Raw genomic sequence first — 18,385 nt, forward strand, 5'->3', positions numbered from 1 at the left:
CTGTAGATTTTATTTATTCCTTTTTCAAACATTGTTTATATATATATATATAAATAAATAAATATATATAATTATTATATTTATAATGATATTTATTATATATTATATTATACACACACACACACATTTTCATCAAATGGAGGAACGTTAATTGAAACGGTATTTCTTTAAAAAATAGATTTATTCAAATTTAAAAATGTCCTATTTAGAGTCTGTCATTTAAAAGCAAGTACATAGACGACACATATAGAAATAAAGCAGCCAGGACACCAATATAAAACAATCAGTTAAACAACACATTTTTGATTTTTACAAAAATGAACTCTGAGTTGGCAATTACAATGTTCAAAAATTGTTGTGCAAAACTATCATCAGTTGAATTATTAGTATATACATGCAAATATATATGTTTACATGCACAGAAAAGTAATAAATTACACTGCATCTGCAAACACAATGTAGACAGTTCAAAAGGGGGGGATATGTACTGCACATTTTAAAACACTCCAAAGCACCCAGGATCTAGAAATAATACAAATAGGATTACATTCTATACGCAACATACACTTTGAAAATTTTGTTCCCCAAAGTCAAGTAAGGACTGCCATTATAACATAGAAATTCCAACTAAATGATAACTTAAGGAATCTTAAAACCCCTGAAATTGCACTTGAATACATCTTTCCAAGTGTTGCCAGATCAGTGCTTCTACCCTTTTCTTAAATACGGTTGCTATGGAGACTCCTCTTCCAAAAAAGATGACACAGCAATGTCCAAATTACCTGACTCAAAATGTCACTTTCAAATTCAAGACAATAGCATATTGGTAATTTACAAATGAGTTCAATTTACCCTGACAAAGTTGTAAGCTGAAAGTAACTCCCTAGAATATTTAGGCAGTAGAGGAACTGTATAGATGGGTGGACGGATAAAAACTGCATTTTTAATGGGTGACACTATTTCTATTTAAAAGAAGAGTAAAGGTGACCTGTGGATTTCCATGTTCAGTGCAAACAAACTTAATAATGCACATCCTTCCACATGTTATTATGTTAAGTAGACAGTCTTGATATGTTCCAACAACCACTTTTCCAATAATTTGTCTTCAAATTACATTTTACATACCAAAATAATTCTATTAAAAAAGAATGATACCCATACAAAGTGTTCACAAGCTTTTAGCCAGAATGTGTCCAAATCTGTTTTCATGAATAATATAGTAATTTAAAGGTGTTACTCCAAGCACACAACAAAAACATGAGGCCAATTGGTCATAACTATTAAGACTTTTCACAAACAAAGGCATATTATGAGTGGTTTAAAGCAACAGTTTTGATTTGCACACCAAGAACGGAAAAGCAGGGCTTCTGAAGTGAAACTCTTGAAAAAAACAAAACTTTAAGACCCTTCAAGAAGTCTAACTTTGGTAGCATGTGGAAATCAAGACGATCACCACACTAATTTTCAAACCATCAACACACATTATCTTTTTAACTCAAAGAATATGTATGGAGAGGGAGCCAGGTTGGCACTGACACGAGTCTATAAGGTATATCATGTATCTAACTTGTATCTGAAAAGTTCCAGGACTTGTGTCACTAAAGATCCATCAAATCCGAATTTCAAGTTTTCCGCTTGGACATAATCCTTCTTTATATGTAATATATGCACTTCGCCAACGTAGTCTACCTTTTTGAACACACTCCCTCTACGTCCCATTTTTGTTCTGCCTAATGGATAGTTTGTGTATGATGACGCTATTCAATTTTGTATTTGGTGCGGAATCTCTCCAGAAGGGCCCTCAGAACATTCCCGGGCTTCTGCTGGTGCTTGTCTATGAGAGACTGGACAGCGTGTTTTACCTGTAAAGGAAAGGATCAAATATATAGTCTTCTTATGACTTATTACATCATCATCATCCACGTGCCATTTTCTCTGATTTATTTACATTTAGTAGTCTGAAATACACCTTGGGTAAATCAACTTTACTAATAAGATGTGAGTATTCAATCCAATTTAGGATCAAAATGAACACTCCTCATGATAGTGACTAGCAGAATGTTATGATATTTATTTAAAAAACTAACAGATTGTAGATTAATGGTATAATTTTTATCTAGAAGCTCCACTGTAATTCGCATTGGAATAATATTCAAGTACAGTTACGTTAGGCAACCTATACCAAGCTATTTGTGTGCCAGTCTCAGACTCTGCATTGTCTCTGAACAAAAGTTTGTTTTGCCTTTTCTCAGTTAGAAATTTGAAATGTGTTGTGAGCGTACTTTTTCTGCCAACTCAGAAGCACTTATATTCGGGTCATAGGGGATAGGATCGCCAAGGAATGTCCGGAACTTCACTGGGAATCCACCATATACAGGAGCGATGGGAAGACGAAATGTCTCGTACATCCAACGGAAAAATCCTGGTCAGAAAAACACAGGATCAGAACATTGGGGTCTGGCGTGATTGAAAAATAAATAGATAAATAAATAAATTACAATTAAGGCTGAAAATGTAATTGTATTTGATTGTGAATTTCGTGCTGGTGAACAGAAATGAAATAAATATTTGATTAAAGATAAAAAAAAAAAAGATGGCAAAAGAATTTGAGCCAAACAATTCAATGAGCACTTACTCAGTGTTCCCAAAGATCTGAAGCCTTCTCGGACATTTTGGGTAAACATTGGAATTATAGCCTGAAACATAAAAAAAGATAATACAGTATATATACATAATAACTGCGCCTTTTTAAAATATTTTTTTAAATGACTGAGGTTAGCATTTTGTTCCTTACCTCTTCTGGATACTGTAACCATAAATGAGATGTAAGGGATTGTTTTTTAATTTCAGGAAAAAGTACGTACCACCTTAGAATCGATGGCGACTTGGGCGAAGCCTTTGCGTTTACCCCAAAGAAGAGGATAAGTCTCATCGCTGAACAAAGCCTCCCTCACACCTCCTGGAGAAATGCCCAACAGGTGACCATTCTTCAGTGCCTGTACACACTCCTCCTGAGGACCATGCATCACACTGAACACCTCCAATAGTAATTTGAACCCTGGCGGAACGATGGATAAAAACGAGTGAATTTCCTTGCTTAACTCATATTCCACAAAGGCAATATTAATCAGTTGAGTTTAGACTATATTGTAAAGAAAATTATGAGGTTTACTTTCTTTTTACATATAGTACTGATAATAAACTACTGTCGCTAAATAGAAAAAAAATACATCACATATATCATTAGCCTACTCAGAAGTCAGCAGATTTTGTATCTGTCAGAGACCGCACATACCTGGTATTTTGAAAAGGAAGTGGTCAGCTACAGAGTGGCAAGTTCGTCCTTTCTGGATAATGACATTAGCTAAGAAGTAGTAGTAATCAATCGGAATGGCTCCATGATAGTACACTATTAGTGCTGGTCCTTTGTCTGGGATTTTGTCCATCCCATGGATCTCATAGCCTGGCGTTAAAGAAAATTACACAAGGCAAAAGTGATTGAAGACAAAGTAACAGCATATTACTGAGTTCCTGCAAAGAAATAACCCACTTCAATAATTCTAAAAGGTCACAACCACTGTCCTGTCTAAGAGTGGATTTAAAGCTTGGCCCAGCACACGCCACAATTTGAGTAAGTTTCCACCGAATTTAATCCTACCGTGCCATATAGCGCCATGTCCATCCCATAACGTTGCCAAAGTCTTTCTGGCTCCATCCCAAAGGTTATTGCAGTATGCCTCTCTCAACTGATTCTTTCTCTGTTAGAGGATAAAAGGATGCAAAATAGTTTAACTACACTGCAACTTATCAACTTCATCATCTGTGATTTGACTAAAGGACTAAAAAATTTTATCTGTGCTCTGCCTACTTGGATCAAAATTAACAAAATTCTTGTTGACTGAACCGAGAGAAGCCTTGAATGACTGAAAAGCTGTATATGGTGGAGTACTGAAAGTACTCTGGACATGAGTGATAGAAAGTAAAAAGCGCATTCAAATGAATATCATGAAACAAAACATTATTTTTGCGTACCTTGTAGACATGAAGAAAAAGTATCGAGAGGTAGAGGAGGATGACGATGAGGAAGGGTAGGATAAAGACGATTGCTAGAGGGGTGAAGACCCACAATAAGTATTCGAGAACACTCAGGTAGTCCTCTACCTGACCAAGGCCAACCCATTCCTCCAAGGCATGAAAGCTACAAAGCTGTAAAAAAGATGGACATACAGTAAATTCAGTTGCTACATGCAAAAAAAAAAAATCTACATAGATCCAGATAAATTGTTTCTGTTCATGAAAGGAACCTCCACAATAATCACTAAATATATTCAGATGCTGTAAAGATTAGCAGTGGGAATTCTTTACTACATGTTGCTTACATTCCAAGAGATAACAGAAATGTCTTACTAGGAAGGCGACTGTGTCCTCTGCTCCCGTCAGACATGACTCGTTTACAGCATTTGACATCCTTCCTTACTGTCACTCACTGAAGACGTGGCTCTGGATTATTCAAATGATGATGCTTGAATAGCATTTGCGACTATAACCAAGTAGGTAAGAGAAGGAAACGATTACATTTGAGGTTTTGGTGGCGCTGTTAGGAAAGTCACAACTTCATAATAGTATTGTCTCAGATGACAGACGTGTTTTTGAATAATTAGAAGGGGATTAGCTTGGCAGAAGTAATGTTATTATCATAACATCGACAAAAACGATGGGCCAGTGAGTGTGGCGTCATATTTACTCGCTGATAAAATTCAGAATTTACGTAAATAAGACAAAACATAAGTGAATTAAATTACAATGGCTGGTTGTAGAGACATTAATTAAAATTGTATTAGCAACGACATTTAACTAACAAATGCCTTCCTGGCGATTCCGGGGTCCGTGACGCTTTGAGTGTAACACAGAAATCGGTCCGGTGGTGACATGTTTTCGAGGGAATGACAACGAAACCCCGGACATAAATAAATGTGAAGGTATTTTTTTTTTAATACATATATTTAGAATACGAGATTTGTTATGTAGTCAAATTTAAAGACGATCACTTCCGACCAGTGTGGGCAGAATCACAACCACAAACGTAAAAATATTATTTTATTCTGAAATGTTTTCGGCCGGAAGACTCTCATGACGCACAATTAGTCTTCCCATGCTAGCACAACAGTAAATCTGGTTTAATGGTTTAATTTATAAACAATTCAGATTATTTAGGCTAAATCGACTCCATGATGCTGGACAAGAGCACGGTGTCAGTCGTGGCAGACATATTCTTCAGCAGAAAACATACATCCGAAGAAATAATCCACTGCTGCTGCTCCAGAGCTTTCGTAAAGTCAGTAATCTTTTCTCAATTATATCTCGCAAACAAGCGCACTTGTTAATGTGTATAAATAGTTTAGATACGGTGTTCATCATCTTTTTGTCTGCTTCTTCCCAGTGATCGAGAGTTATATCGGTCAGACAATAGACTTCTCACACCTGATCAGGCAGACTCACCAATCCAAGGTAGGTTTTCGATTATATTTTTATATTTGATTTGACATATTTCATTTTATTGTCCATAGAAGAGGAGAACGAAGAAGAAGAGGGCGATGAAGAAGTTGAATTTTTAGATGAAGAGGCTCAACTGATGTCTAGTATGGGTCTGCCACTTGCCTTTGCCAGCTCTTCCAGCCAGCGTAAAAAGGTATGTTTGCTGATTTCTGGTTAAAGTGTGAATACTGTCTAAGACTGCTCAAGACATCGAAAAAATATCATTGTGTTAATGGAGAATGCAACATAGCAGAGACGTGTAAGTTTCATATGGATGTGTGTGCTTTTATCTGATTTTGACCAGTCATGTGCAATGCCATCTAATAAGCCCAAATACTGTCATTCTGTCAGTCACTAATACCAAATTAATATGTCATCAGAGGCATGAATAGATATGTCAGATCTGAATTATATTTGTGCTCATGTGGCAGGAGAAGAGATCTACCAAACGACCAGTTACTGATCAGACACAATCTCTTGAGGAACATTTGGAGTTTACTGACAAAGGTAATACATACAGAGATTTAATTTAATTTTATTTTTTTTCAAGCCAGCAAGCTAAGGCAAACTGTTGACCGACACTGTTCTTGGCTCTGTTGTATCTTTCTGCAGTTTAACCAGCATCACTAATATGTGGCTTGTGTGGGGTTTGGATATTTCTATTGAGTGTATATCAATATATTATGCATTTATATGTGTTCTCTAAAACAGGTAAATAGGAAAGACGTGTTTAAAAACAACAACAAAGAAAACAATGTACAACTTGATTTATTTTCTTGTAGTGTGAGTTCTAGCATCAAATAATAATACTTGTAGTTGGGCATGGTTGTTGCACCATCATCAATTACACAAAAGCTTTTCATACAGGGAAGTTTTCAAAGGCCAATTCTAGACAGAGCAGTTTTTTCCGAGGCCAATTAAAAGGACTTACCCTAAACTCCTCCCAAGCCACAAAACCCTCATCCCACAAGATGTAATGACGTTATGATTCGCTGTGATTTATAGTTTCACTCATGTCTGTTTGCACAGACATCCGTGATCCTCTGGAAGAAGGACTGAAGACAGAGACGCTGGATGAAGCAGTCGAAACCCCATCTGCCAATGATGCTGGCTGGGAGACATACTGGGGTAGGACTGATGTTACAAATGTGGACACATTCCGAGCATTTTATTTAATGACAAAGCACATGTAAACATTTTGGATCAATCTCTATCAGATACCAATTCATCCAATCTAATTGACAATTGCGTCCATAACAACTAAGTTGTCTTTCAGTAATGGGTGTCATTTATTGTATTGATCTCTTTCTGGTAAAGCTCAACAAGGTGAAGCTCTTCTGTGGAACAGCTGGCTGGAGAAACATCCTGATGACTTGCCGTCTACAGAAGACTCCCAATGTGTGACTTCCCCATGGGACGACCCCAACAAAAAAGCCATCTGGGATCAACACACAGCAGACACCTATTATTACTATTGGGAGCAATACTCATACTGGGCAGCACAGGGCTGGACCACATCTTGTGAGAAGAACACTTGGGAAGAAACTACAAATGAGCGGGTGGATGAAAGCATAGTGAACCATTCAGAGGAACGGCTGGATGAAAAAAATGATGGTGTCGAGGTTTTAAATGGTCTCCTTGAAAAGAACTGCACTTTAAAGGCAGGTGGGAACATCTCAGCTGACTCTGGAACAACCAGACAACCTTCCGATATGACCAGTGTTACAAAGGAACATGCAGAAGACTGTATTTCTGAGCCCTCTGATGGGGGTAATTCTGGTAAGAAATCAGATGTTTCCTCACACCAGGAAGGAACCCAACTTACAGGTAATAGCTGAGGAGATGGAAATATAAGTCATATTGCATTATCAGACATATTTCATTATGGTTTTTGAATTTTAGCTGGTAGGAGATGTTAAATAGAATGTTATTCCACATTTGCATGTTTGCCACTCTATGTAGGTGTATACAATATTGAATTACGATGGATGAATATTATTTTGTTTATTTTATTTAGTTGAAAAAAATGTCCCACACTAGTCAAAATGAATTGTTTCATCAAATCACTGTGTATCAATAAGTCTGTTTTTATTTATGTTTATTTATTTAGAGTCTCAGCAGCCTGCAGGGAGTCTCAACATACATATAGGTTCTTCGAATCAGGTATCAAATGGGGAAGATGATGATGATGACGAAAATCCCTCCAAAGGCGGACTAAGTAAAATAAAACGCAGGTAAATTTGAAAATGGACTTCTGGTGTATTTTTTCACCATCACTCACTAGTAGCAGTTCTTTCATCCTTCTGGTACGGCCTGCATATTAAAATCCCAGAAGTTTAAATGTCATGATGCTATATATTATAGTGTTACTTTAATTTTTGGGAGCAGTGTACATCATGGATAGTGTAAAAATAACTTTCCTGATGGCTCATTTTCATTTTTTCTGCAGTCATGAATTTGATGTGGAGGAGAACCCACATCTAACATGTGACGAAGCCTGGAACAGACTTGGACTGAAACACAATCCAGAGTCACGGTGCGTCTGAGGACTTTTTCAGATTTGTTTTAATCCATCATCAACACTCATATGAATTAGAAAATAATAATCTGACCTGTTTTTCAGGTTTGACAGTGTTTTTAACTTTAAAAGCAGCTTTAGCCAGAAGCGTCAGAAGCGGTGGTGCTCCAAGAGACCTGGCAGCAGTGTGAACACACACATCAGATTCACTGAAGATGAAGATGGAACTCAACCTCAGTGTAGCACCATCCTACAAAAGGTGTTTGTACTAGTACTTTAAACACACTCCTGTTAAAATAAATTAGTTTTTGAAAAAAAAAAAAATCAACTTAAGTCTGCTATGGGTCATCCGAATCTCGGTGTGCACCAAACAAGCGTACGACTGATTGAAAGAGGTGATCTTCAACCAGTTACCACCAAACCCACTTGAGTTAAAATGTGAACGCTACACCAATAACTAAAAACTGCTGATTTTTTTCACAGGTTCAAAACTTTCTTGGGGCGATTCAGAGTGAAGCACATGCGAATTTAAACGAACAACAACAGCATGGAGGAAAAAGCATGCACTCTGAGGAGGAGCCTCCCACTTCATCCGACAAAAATGACGTCAGTAGTGAGAACGTTGCACATGGAAGTCATACATCATTTGAAGAGGAGAGTCCTAATTTCCCGGACTTTGAGAAGAAGGATATCGAGAGGGAGGAATCAACTAGGCAATTGGAATGTTTGGAAGTCCCAGACTTTCTCTTGCCCGACAAACCTCCAGGCAATGTTGGTGAGTGCAGAACTGTCAGAGCACTACAATAATCACATTTAGGATTACAGTTGAACATTTTTAAAAAATAATTTGTTTTTTTTTTAAACAGTCATTATTTTGATTCTAGTTTGCATGTTTTCTCTAAGTGTGACATACAGTATATTTGTGAAATGAAGTTCAGTGCTTTGGTATAGAAAAGTTTGCATGTAAACCAGACTTTGTTCAGGGTAGTGCATGCACATCAGGATTTTACATTTGGTATTCTTAATGATGAAAAATCAATTCTGATTGTGAAAGAAGCAAAAAAGCCAAAGAAGATGAATAAACGCTGGAGGAAGCAGAAGATACCGGCAGACATGGCATCAGAACCAGGGCTGGCCAAATACTGGGCTCAGCGGTACAGACTCTTCTCTCGCTTTGACGAAGGAATCAAACTGGACAGAGGTCTTTAAATCTTGTCATTTTTATTCTTTGGTTTATGACTCCGCATGAGACGTGGCACTGTTTGTCAGTACTATTGTCATGTGTGCTTCTGCACCTTTTAAATGTCCCCAAACTTAACATTTTTACATGTTTCAGAGGGCTGGTTTTCTGTGACACCCGAGAAGATTGCCGAGCACATTGCCCTCAGAGTGGAGTCCAGCTTTTCCAACACTCAGCTGATCATTGATGCATTCTGTGGAGTTGGAGGAAATGCTATCCAGTTTGCACTGACTGGGAAAAGAGGTAAAAAGCTGTAAAAACACAAGTAGCTTTTCCTTAACCATAATGAATTTGAAATAGTTGAATTCAGCTTTCAATCAAGGACAATCAGAAATTGCTCGTATATGGATGTATGTTCACATGTCCTGTGTTTTTACTCTCAGTCCTAGCTGTTGATATTGACCCAGTACGTCTGGACTTAGCACGCCACAATGCTACCGTTTATGGGGTCGCACATCAAATCGAGTTTATTCAAGGGGACTTCCTTCAGCTGGCGCCTCGTCTCTGCGGCGACGTTGTCTTCTTGTCGCCCCCCTGGGGAGGACCAGATTACCTGACTGCAGAGGTGTTTGACATAAAGACCATGATGGAACCTGACGGATATCCTTTTATTTATTTAGACCTTTATGCTGTTGTTCTTTATTGACAATTTAACAGTCTATCAGTAAGCACTGCATGACATCCATTTAGATTGTTTGTATAGTAAATTACCTTTCTAACAACCCAACTTTCCTAACGACAAATTGTTATTTCAATGTTTTGCCAATTTCGATTTCTAATAATGACATGATAAATATTGTACTAGTTTCTATCCTTAACTGGGGTCACTTTTCAGATTTTTCATCTGGCTAAACAAATATCAGACAACATTGTGTATTTCTTGCCTCGCAACGCAGACATGGATCAGGTCAGAATCTTCACTGTCGTAAAATGTGTGGAGGTGCAAAAGTTAAAAAAAACTTTTGTTCTGCGTGTTTTTTGGAAATGATTCTGGTTATGCGGATGCTATGTCCATTAAATCCAAGTTTTTAACACCTGCTTCATTGGGTTCAAAAGTAAAAGCACATCAATCCATTTTCTGTACTGCAATATAGTATATATCTAACAGGAATATCTAACAAAGTTTTCTTTACAAAGAAAATAATGAGTAAAATAATAATGAATGTTTGCAAATGTTAAATTCATTACTTGGAGCATTCAGTGGCTTTTGCATAATCATTATGCCATAATGAATGTCTATTCGATGTCAATTTATTAAGAAAACTTTTTGACACTTGACAAACCTTATAATGGTGTGTCTCTCAATCTGTCCACAGATTGTCTCCCTGGCTGGTCCTGGAGGTAAGGTGGAGGTAGAGCAGAATATCCTCAACAACAAGTTAAAGACCTTAACTGCTTACTTTGGCAGTTTGATTAGGAATGACACCTAAACTTAGTACCAAATCTTTTGAAGTTCTTGATTTGCACTGGATTCATTAAGTTTATAAAAATGCCACAGGGACTTTATTTCGTACTTTTTAATCAGGATGTCTGTCTTGTACCTGTAAAGTACAACACATTTTAACGATTGTTTATAATGTCATCTATTTTGCAATGCACTCTTAATCACTTTGTGTTATGAAACAAATGTTTTCATTTTTTTATAAAAAAGTGCTTGTTCATGTCCACATATGGGCTGGAAGACTTGTTTTATGGAATGGTAAAGAAGATTTAGGAACCTGCATAAACCATAAAGTGTTTATTAAAATGTTTATACAGTATGTATAGTATACAGGTGTAGTCAAGGCTCAATATGCATTGGCACCCATGTGTTTTTGTCAAATAACACGAGATCTCACAGAAAATTAGAGCAAAAACAAATGCTTGGTTGTCAACACGAAAAGCCAAATCTGATCATTCCACACAGACCTCCTAAAATAGACTGGATAACATTTCTGCAACTCTCAACTTCATACTTGGTAGCACACCCTTTGGAAAAACTGGTCCGCCAACTGCTCAGGTCGCCCTAATTTGAGGAATGCTTCTCACTGACGGAGCTAGAAGGGGTGCTGCGAGGGCACTGGCTCCCCCTAAAAAATCTTTTAGGCATTTTTTAATGTTTTTCTCTGCAGAGAATGTTTTTCAGGGTTTTCTGAAGAATTTGGGGAGCAGCTTGTCATTCTTTTGTTTCACAAACCTGCTATGAACCATATTTTAAAGTATTAGTTTCAACAAGCATATTTGTGTTTTTGTTTGCATTTTCTTCTCACCTTCATTTAAATAGTGTTTTGTATACACGGACACACTAAAATTTAATCCTGTATAAATATTGCAGTTCATCTGGCATCCTTTCTTTAATCTCTAAAAAATCAGTTTGCAAAAAGTCAAAATTCATATTGCAAATGGTTAAGTAGAGAGACTTATTATCTCTGGCAAAGTTGCTGTATTTTCTCAGCCAATTCTAAGCAGTGAAGGACTCTAATTTTCTCTTTCTGGAGATCGTCTGGGCTTATTTGGCCCATTAGCTTGGAGGAGAAGTGGATCAGATCTTGCATGAAAAGACCCACTGCCCCTCTGGGTGTTGGAGGGATTTCAATCAGTTGTCCGGACTCAAATTGAAAGTTGATATTCTTGGCTCTTGGGAGGCCTGGTGCTCGTTCCTCAATCCAAGTCAAAGGTCTGAAAAAAAAAAAGGTGAAATACATCAATTAAATCAATCAACTCAAACCACCCATTCACAGCCTGAATAGATTAAATGCATTAAAGTAGTAAATTCCCTCTCATGATATTGCTTAACTGTGGTTTATTTTTAAAATCGCTGAATAAACATTATTTGGGGAAAATATTTAGTTATACGCTTAAATAAAACATATGTACAAATGAAATACAATTTAAACTTTATCCAATTATTCAATTGATTGATGGAATAATTGATAGAAAATATCGATTCTAAAAATATTTGATGGGGACAGTCCTAGCTCTCTTAACCTCAATAGGGTAAAAAGAAAACACTAAGAACAAACATTATTTTGCTAACAAAAAGCAGCAAAGGCCCCCCCAATCATTTTTTTTTTTATATCTATCATACAATTTTACAAGGTTAACATTGTTCTCTCACTTTTTGTCAGCAGTTAGCATTTTTGCAGTCATCTTGCTGTAGTTAGTGCCCAAGTCTTGTTCCATGGTTGCTGCAGTTACAGAGAGCTCCCCAAACAACTCAACCAACCAGGTGAGACGAGCGATGCCACTAAATGAAAGAAAACCAAATCCAGGCTTCAGAACTCCACCTAAGAAAAAACAAACAAACAAAAACAACACAAAATTAAATAAGCTTGGTAATACCATGAATGTATCTGGTCTCACAATAAACAGCATTATTAAATAGGCTCCCAACAGGTTCTCGTTTGTATACAGTATATCCAAATACCCCTATTTGTCAGAATATACGCTTTTTTCGTAGTCTGCTTGGTTTTGCGAGTTATACTAAGGTGGGACTTGTGGATATTAAAATGAGTAGACTGGATGAAAACGAAGTAGTAGTAAAAGTAGTAGTCATGGCAACAATTGTGCGATGCGTGTCTAGATTAGCATGCGGTTTCCTTATGCCACAACAAAGATTCATGGCACCAAAAAATGCACAAACTGACCTTTTCCTCAGAATACAACACAGGATAAGAATTAAGGTAAGCCATTTTGATTTATAGTCAAAAAAATACGGTACCACTAATATAACCATTACCTGTAAAATGAAGCGTTCCTTCCAGCAAAGTTTTTCCTTTGACCTCTGTCTTCAGCCATTTGAAATCTTCCGAAAAAAGTTCTATGTGCTCCTCATGAAGAATCACCCCTATCACAGACAATTTTTTATCGACAATGTTGACATATTGAAGGGTTTTATTTTATACTCTTGATCAACACCTCTCAATTGACAAATAATTTGAGAGATGTGTTTCAAAATTTTTGTACTTGTACACTAAGTCACACATTATTATCACCTTTCTCCTGCGCCAAATTCCAGAGTTCAACAGCAGCTTTGTAGTTTAGCGTCATGGGATACTCCACACAAACATGTTTCCCTGCCTGCAAAAATGTTCTGGAACAGAAAAACATCAGGAACTACTGTAGTGCACAAAACTTTAAGAGGACCTTGAGCAAAGACATATTTGAGAAATACACTCAGGCAGAAATATTGAACACTTGTGACTATTTTACGTACTTGACACCATCCTCATGTGATGCATTCTCTGTGCAGATGAACGCCACGTCAATGTCTTCTCTGCTTAGAGCTTCTTTCATTGGAATCTGACTCACTCCTTGCTGACTGTCCAGAGTTCTCCTGTTGACAAAAATATGAATGTAAGGTGTCATCAACTTACAACTTAATAACCCCATACCATACATTGAATATATTGAGTTCCTGAGGTCATTTTTAAAGTGGTTTGTATTTGTGCGTAATGTGTGCAAGACAGTAGTTTGTTGCGACCTAGAGACGAATCCTTGGACAGTGAATTTCTCAGCGGAACTGCCCGGTAGCGAAGATAAGATGTCTCTGATCCTCACCCAACCTGCTGTCCCGATGCCCACCACCACAGCTCCAAACATCATGCCTGTGAGAGGAGGGGAGAACGTTGCATTGATCATGCCTTGCTAAATGAACCAAATCATATTGGGCCAAACAAGTAGTCACTTTGCATAGTATAAGACTACAATCCCGAACAAAAGACACACACGCTAAACTAATGAAGATATTTCTGGGTGAATTGGATTTACATTTATGTTAAGTGATATTTTTATTTTTTAAAAATCTAATTGATGGGGGTTAGGAAAATGGACAATGTGGACGAAGGATTGTTTATATATATATAAAAGGATGTCTTATCTAATGTATTATCTAAGTGTTTTTTTGCGGGGGGGGGCATCCCTCGGTATCCGATGTTCACGTAACCTGTCATTATTTGAGAATCAGTACACCCTTAACATTTCGAATCTGGTATGCTCCCACAGTAGGTTACTTACTTGCTTGCTTGTCGACACTCTACAATCCTTGCGTGGAAGTAGTTGTTTATGCTCTGCGCGCCGTTGTACAACGTGATGACTGTCCTAGCTTGTTCGCATGTGTGTACTACTAAGTGCGTACATCCTACGTGCGTGTGTGTGTGCCGGCAAGGCCACGCCTCTTATGAGCAGCGTGCTATGGAAAGCCGATTGGACAGTATTTGTTTTGCGCTTTTGTGGGTTATGATATGATAGAAGGGAAAGGGTCGCCTGTGAATTGTTTCAGTCATTTTTAAGTACCATGTTGTTAACGGAAAGAGAAACGAGTTAATCTACCATACTAGGAAAATGTCTATCGTGGGTTGGTTAGAAACAGACGTTATCTCAGTTTCCAGCTTTACGTCAACGATATGATGAAAGTGTGTTTCTCGTGTTTTTGTTTTTTTCTAAGTTCTACAAGCTTATCTAAATAAGCAAGAGAAAATTCTGGTCTTGGCGTGGAGTTCAATTTTGGCACGCCCACAAGCACTTGCAGATGTACTACTCGGATTAAAAATTCGGTAGTTTATTAGGTTTCTACTTCTCTATCTAGATTATTTCATATCCTTCGATAGCTCAGTTGGTAGAGCGGAGGACTGTAGAAGTTGTTGATATCCTTAGGTCGCTGGTTCAAATCCGGCTCGAAGGACCTTTTTTTTTTCCTCATACTGAACTATTGCAAAACCAGTTTAGGAGTTTGTTGTATTTCTGTGTTCATGTAGCTTCACCATAAATTACTGAAGGAATGGGGTTGAAATACAAAAAGTCCTGCCTAGCTACAAAAACAGATATGCTCAAACCTCATTGAATAAAGTACATAAACAGAAAAGTATATTCACATATTAAATCAATAAAAGAAACATTTTAAGCATATAACTATACCTACCTATACACCAAATCAATAAAGAAGACATACCTAGACATTTTTGATAGGTGGTAATGACAAAGGTTGTTATAACTTTATGATCTGATATATATTTCTGAGCCCTTTGAAATGACAGATGTTTTTTGTTATATTGCCTAAATAGCTTAATGACCCTTAAGGAACTGTGTAATGCATGCCTGATGTTTTTTCTCTAAATCACGGACACTGCCAAAGTCGTCTAAAAATGTTCAGTACCTGATTGTATCTTATGTTTTGACTAATGCTAGACGCCAGCTTTTTGATTACTGAACGTTCTGCACAGAGGGAGATATTTTGCCGAACAAAGAGGGGATGTGGTTGGAAGCATGATTAAACTAAGAATACAATGACGTAAGCAAAGACATGGAGTATCAAAAGAACAAACTTGGCATAGTCAGGGAACATTAATAGATTAAGGACGGCACAGCCAAAAAGCTCACATAATTTCGTACAAAATGACAAAATTGAAAGAATGACGAATGGATGAGGTGCGACAGTGTAAGAATGGAGCAGAAGGTCACTTGGAGATAAAACCAGCAGGTGCCAGAGGGAGACACCCAAGGACTCGGCCAAAGATGATCGCCAAGCCCGAAAGACGAGATGGAAGACAGACCCCACAGACACCGAATCGCCCAAAATCCACGCACTCCCATTGAATCAAACTCTACTGCGAACTTGCCCCACCAACGACTCATCACCCATCAAACCCGGCCCACACCGGCATGTGCAACTGAATATAAGCTGACCAAAGAACCTTGAACGTTGCCTTTTCTGAATGGAGACTTTCTGCTCTTGAAGGGCCCATCGCTGTATTGTACTTTCCTGAAAACAGAGCTTTCTTAACAAGAATTGTGATTGAACTCAACCAACCTGTGTAAGTCTAATTTCTGCTTCAGTGTCTTAGCATTTTCCTAAATCTGAAGAAATCAAACGAGCATGCAGTGAGTAAATTGGATAACAGGTGATTGGCAGGGTTTTGCCGTGAGGCGCAGATGGCACGCTCCCAAAATTATGGACTACTTTGGACATTACCCTTAGATAGCTCAGTTGGTAGAGTGGAGGACTGTAGGACTTGATGAAATCCTTAGGTTGCTTGTTCAGATCTGGCTTGAAAGAGTTCCTTTTTTTCTCAGACTGCATACTGAACTATTAGACAGTTAACAACAAAAAAAAAGATTTTTGTACACATGTATAATGTGCACCCCAGATTTTAGGACAATAAATTAGTTAAATTTTGCGCATTATACATGGAAAAAAACGGTATTGAATTACCCACCAGTTTGGGAGATGGTTGCATTTGTGTGGGGCTCAGTTGGTAGAGCGGAGGACTGTAGAACTTGATGATATCTTTAGGTCGCTGGTTCAAATCTGGCTCGAAGGGCTTCCTTTTTTCTCATATTGAACTATTGAAATACGCACCAATTTGGGAGTTTTTTGCATTTGTCTGTTGATGTAGCTACAATGCAGTTTATCCTTCGATAGCTCAGTTGGTAGAGCAGAGGACTGTAGAACTTGGAGATATCCTTAGGTCGCTGGTTCAAATCCGGCTCGAAGGACTTCCCTTTTTCTCATACTGAACTATTGAGCTACCTACCAATTTGGGAGTTTTTTGCATTTGTCTGTTCATGTAGCTAAAGAGCAGTTTATCTTTCGATAGCTCAGTTGGTAGAGCGGAAGACTTTAGAGCTTGTGGATAGCCTTAGGTCGCTGGTACAAATCCGGTTCGAAGAACAAGAGGGGATGTGGTTGGAAGCATGATTAAACTAAGAATACATTTAGGAAAATGCTAAGACACTGAAGCAGAAATTAGACTTACACAGGTTGGTTGAGTTCAATCACAATTCTTGTTAAGAAAGCTCTGTTTTCAGGAAAGTACAATACAGCGGTGGGCCCTTCAAGAGCAGAAAGTCTCCATTCAGAAAAGGCAACGTTCAAGGTTCTTTGGTCAGCTTATATTCAGTTGCACAGGCCGGTGTGGGGCGAGTTTGATGGGTGATGAGTCGTTGGGTGGGGCGAGTTCGCAGTAGAGTTTGATTCAATGGGAGTGGGTGCTGATTATGGGCGATTCGGTGTGTGCGGGGGCTGTTGTCTCCCATCCCGTCTTTTCGGCCTTGGCGATCATCTTTGGCCGAGTCCTTGGCCGACTCCCTCTGGCACCTGGTGGTCTTTATCTCCAAGTGACCTTCCTGTAAAAATTCTCCTCCATCCTTGCACATACACTGTTGCACCTCATCCATTCGTCATTCTTTCAATTTTGTCATTTTGTACGAAATTATGTAAGCTTTTTGGCTGTGACATCATTAATCTATTAATGTTCCCTGACTATGCAAAGTTTGTTCTTTTGATACTCCATGTCTTTGCTTACGTCATTATATTCTTACTTTAATCATGCTTCAAACTATATATTTCCTTTGTTAGGCAAAACATCTCCCTCTGTGCAGAACGTTCAGTAGTCATCGAAAAGCTGGCGTCTAGCATTAGTCAAAACATAAGATATAATCAAGTACTGAACGGTCTGGCCGTGTCCATGATTTAGAGAAAAAAGATCAGCCATGCATTACACAGTTCCTTAAGGGTCATTAAGCTATTTAGGCAATATATCAAAAAACATTTGTTATTTCAAAGTGCTCAGAAATATATATGAGATCATAAAGTAATAAAAACCTTTGTCATTACCGTAACCTATCAAAAATGTCTAGCGATGTCTTCTTTATTGATTTGGTGTGTCAGTATAATTATATGCTTAAAATGTTTCTTTTATTGGTTTAATATGTGAATATACTTTTCTGTTTATGTACTTTATTCAATGAGGTTTGAGCATATCTGTTTTTGTAGCTAGGCAGGACTTTTTGTATTTCGACCCCATTCCTTCAGTAGCTTTCTGTGAAAGTTAACTAATCAACTAATGAAAGTAAACATCAAGGCCGCCACACACACAAAATATGAAAAGACCGTGGTAGCTTTCTGTGAGCGTTAACTAATCGACCAAGTCAAGCACGTTGGTTGCTCTTCATGTAATTTTCAACCTCGTGTGAATGAGTTGTTGTCTCTATGCTACTGAATGAATACCTTTGACATTTTCAGTCTTCTTGCTGTGCCACCATTTCTTTCCTCTCTTTTGTCTTTTCTTTGTCATGAGATTCATTTCTCTCATCGTAGTCCTCTCGAAAAATAC

The 18,385-nt window shown here is 37.8% G+C and overlaps 3 protein-coding genes and 2 non-coding genes across 12 annotated transcripts; 3 read left to right on the plus strand and 2 right to left on the minus strand.

The window, feature by feature from the left end:
• Positions 1 to 162: 162 nt before the first annotated feature.
• Positions 163 to 4,954, minus strand: tmem68 (transmembrane protein 68). 4 transcript variants are annotated; one of them, XM_061295174.1, is made up of 9 exons: positions 4,860 to 4,954; positions 4,408 to 4,540; positions 4,033 to 4,106; positions 3,659 to 3,758; positions 3,296 to 3,463; positions 2,865 to 3,058; positions 2,636 to 2,696; positions 2,283 to 2,422; positions 163 to 1,862 (listed from the first exon to the last, which is right to left on the minus strand). In XM_061295174.1, the coding sequence occupies exons 2-9, from the start codon at positions 4,442 to 4,444 to the stop codon at positions 1,758 to 1,760; spliced, it is 879 nt and encodes a 292-aa protein (XP_061151158.1). In that variant the 5' UTR covers positions 4,445 to 4,540; positions 4,860 to 4,954; the 3' UTR covers positions 163 to 1,757. The 4 variants fall into 4 exon arrangements, with proteins under 4 accessions (XP_061151158.1, XP_061151156.1, XP_061151157.1 ...); XM_061295172.1 differs by having other exon boundaries at positions 4,033 to 4,206; XM_061295173.1 differs by having other exon boundaries at positions 4,033 to 4,206; positions 4,803 to 4,935.
• Positions 4,955 to 5,101: 147 nt separating this feature from the next.
• tgs1 (trimethylguanosine synthase 1) lies at positions 5,102 to 11,355 on the plus strand. 2 transcript variants are annotated; one of them, XM_061295170.1, is made up of 15 exons: positions 5,102 to 5,335; positions 5,441 to 5,508; positions 5,568 to 5,689; positions 5,967 to 6,042; positions 6,565 to 6,663; positions 6,853 to 7,362; positions 7,646 to 7,769; positions 7,985 to 8,071; positions 8,159 to 8,312; positions 8,537 to 8,828; positions 9,108 to 9,254; positions 9,390 to 9,536; positions 9,677 to 9,893; positions 10,122 to 10,200; positions 10,610 to 11,355. In XM_061295170.1, exons 1-15 carry the CDS (start codon positions 5,229 to 5,231, stop codon positions 10,721 to 10,723), a joined length of 2,343 nt encoding a protein of 780 aa, XP_061151154.1. In that variant the 5' UTR covers positions 5,102 to 5,228; the 3' UTR covers positions 10,724 to 11,355. The 2 variants fall into 2 exon arrangements, with proteins under 2 accessions (XP_061151154.1, XP_061151155.1); XM_061295171.1 differs by having other exon boundaries at positions 9,111 to 9,254.
• Positions 11,017 to 14,448, minus strand: blvra (biliverdin reductase A). Of its 4 annotated transcripts, none has more exons than XM_061295176.1 (7): positions 14,289 to 14,448; positions 13,756 to 13,879; positions 13,489 to 13,608; positions 13,268 to 13,365; positions 13,012 to 13,119; positions 12,391 to 12,559; positions 11,017 to 11,951 (listed from the first exon to the last, which is right to left on the minus strand). In XM_061295176.1, exons 2-7 carry the CDS (start codon positions 13,875 to 13,877, stop codon positions 11,696 to 11,698), a joined length of 873 nt encoding a protein of 290 aa, XP_061151160.1. In that variant the 5' UTR covers positions 13,878 to 13,879; positions 14,289 to 14,448; the 3' UTR covers positions 11,017 to 11,695. The 4 variants fall into 4 exon arrangements, with proteins under 4 accessions (XP_061151160.1, XP_061151163.1, XP_061151162.1 ...); XM_061295179.1 differs by having other exon boundaries at positions 13,833 to 13,879; positions 14,293 to 14,446; XM_061295178.1 differs by having other exon boundaries at positions 13,833 to 13,879; positions 14,289 to 14,446.
• A 423-nt stretch (positions 14,449 to 14,871) lies between these two features.
• On the plus strand, positions 14,872 to 14,955 carry trnay-gua (transfer RNA tyrosine (anticodon GUA)). The gene is given in 2 exon segments: positions 14,872 to 14,908; positions 14,920 to 14,955. It is a non-coding gene; the product is annotated as a tRNA-Tyr (tRNA).
• Positions 14,956 to 16,682: 1,727 nt separating this feature from the next.
• On the plus strand, positions 16,683 to 16,766 carry trnay-gua (transfer RNA tyrosine (anticodon GUA)). The gene is given in 2 exon segments: positions 16,683 to 16,719; positions 16,731 to 16,766. It is a non-coding gene; the product is annotated as a tRNA-Tyr (tRNA).
• The last annotated feature ends 1,619 nt before the right edge of the window (positions 16,767 to 18,385 follow it).

This window comes from Syngnathus typhle, linkage group LG13 (genome assembly GCF_033458585.1).
Source record: "Syngnathus typhle isolate RoL2023-S1 ecotype Sweden linkage group LG13, RoL_Styp_1.0, whole genome shotgun sequence".
NCBI lineage: Eukaryota > Metazoa > Chordata > Actinopteri > Syngnathiformes > Syngnathidae > Syngnathus > Syngnathus typhle.

Excerpts from the sequence above, each read along its gene's own strand:
- tmem68 (XM_061295172.1), bottom strand. The coding sequence starts at position 4,467 with ATGTCAAATGCTGTAAACGAGTCATGTCTGACGGGAGCAGAGGACACA. Across the intron at positions 4,207-4,407 it reads AGGACACAGTCGCCTTCCTA|CTTTGTAGCTTTCATGCCTT; the intron begins GTAAGACATTTC and ends TCTTTTTTACAG. Across the intron at positions 1,863-2,282 it reads CTTCTGAGTTGGCAGAAAAA|GTAAAACACGCTGTCCAGTC; the intron begins GTACGCTCACAA and ends TTTCCTTTACAG.
- tgs1 (XM_061295170.1), top strand. The coding sequence starts at position 5,229 with ATGATGCTGGACAAGAGCACGGTGTCAGTCGTGGCAGACATATTCTTC. Across the intron at positions 7,363-7,645 it reads GGAAGGAACCCAACTTACAG|AGTCTCAGCAGCCTGCAGGG; the intron begins GTAATAGCTGAG and ends TTATTTATTTAG. Across the intron at positions 10,201-10,609 it reads GCAACGCAGACATGGATCAG|ATTGTCTCCCTGGCTGGTCC; the intron begins GTCAGAATCTTC and ends ATCTGTCCACAG.
- blvra (XM_061295176.1), bottom strand. The coding sequence starts at position 13,877 with ATGATGTTTGGAGCTGTGGTGGTGGGCATCGGGACAGCAGGTTGGGTG. Across the intron at positions 13,366-13,488 it reads TCACATGAGGATGGTGTCAA|AACATTTTTGCAGGCAGGGA; the intron begins GTACGTAAAATA and ends TTTCTGTTCCAG. Across the intron at positions 12,560-13,011 it reads AGGAACGCTTCATTTTACAG|GTGGAGTTCTGAAGCCTGGA; the intron begins GTAATGGTTATA and ends GTTTTTTCTTAG.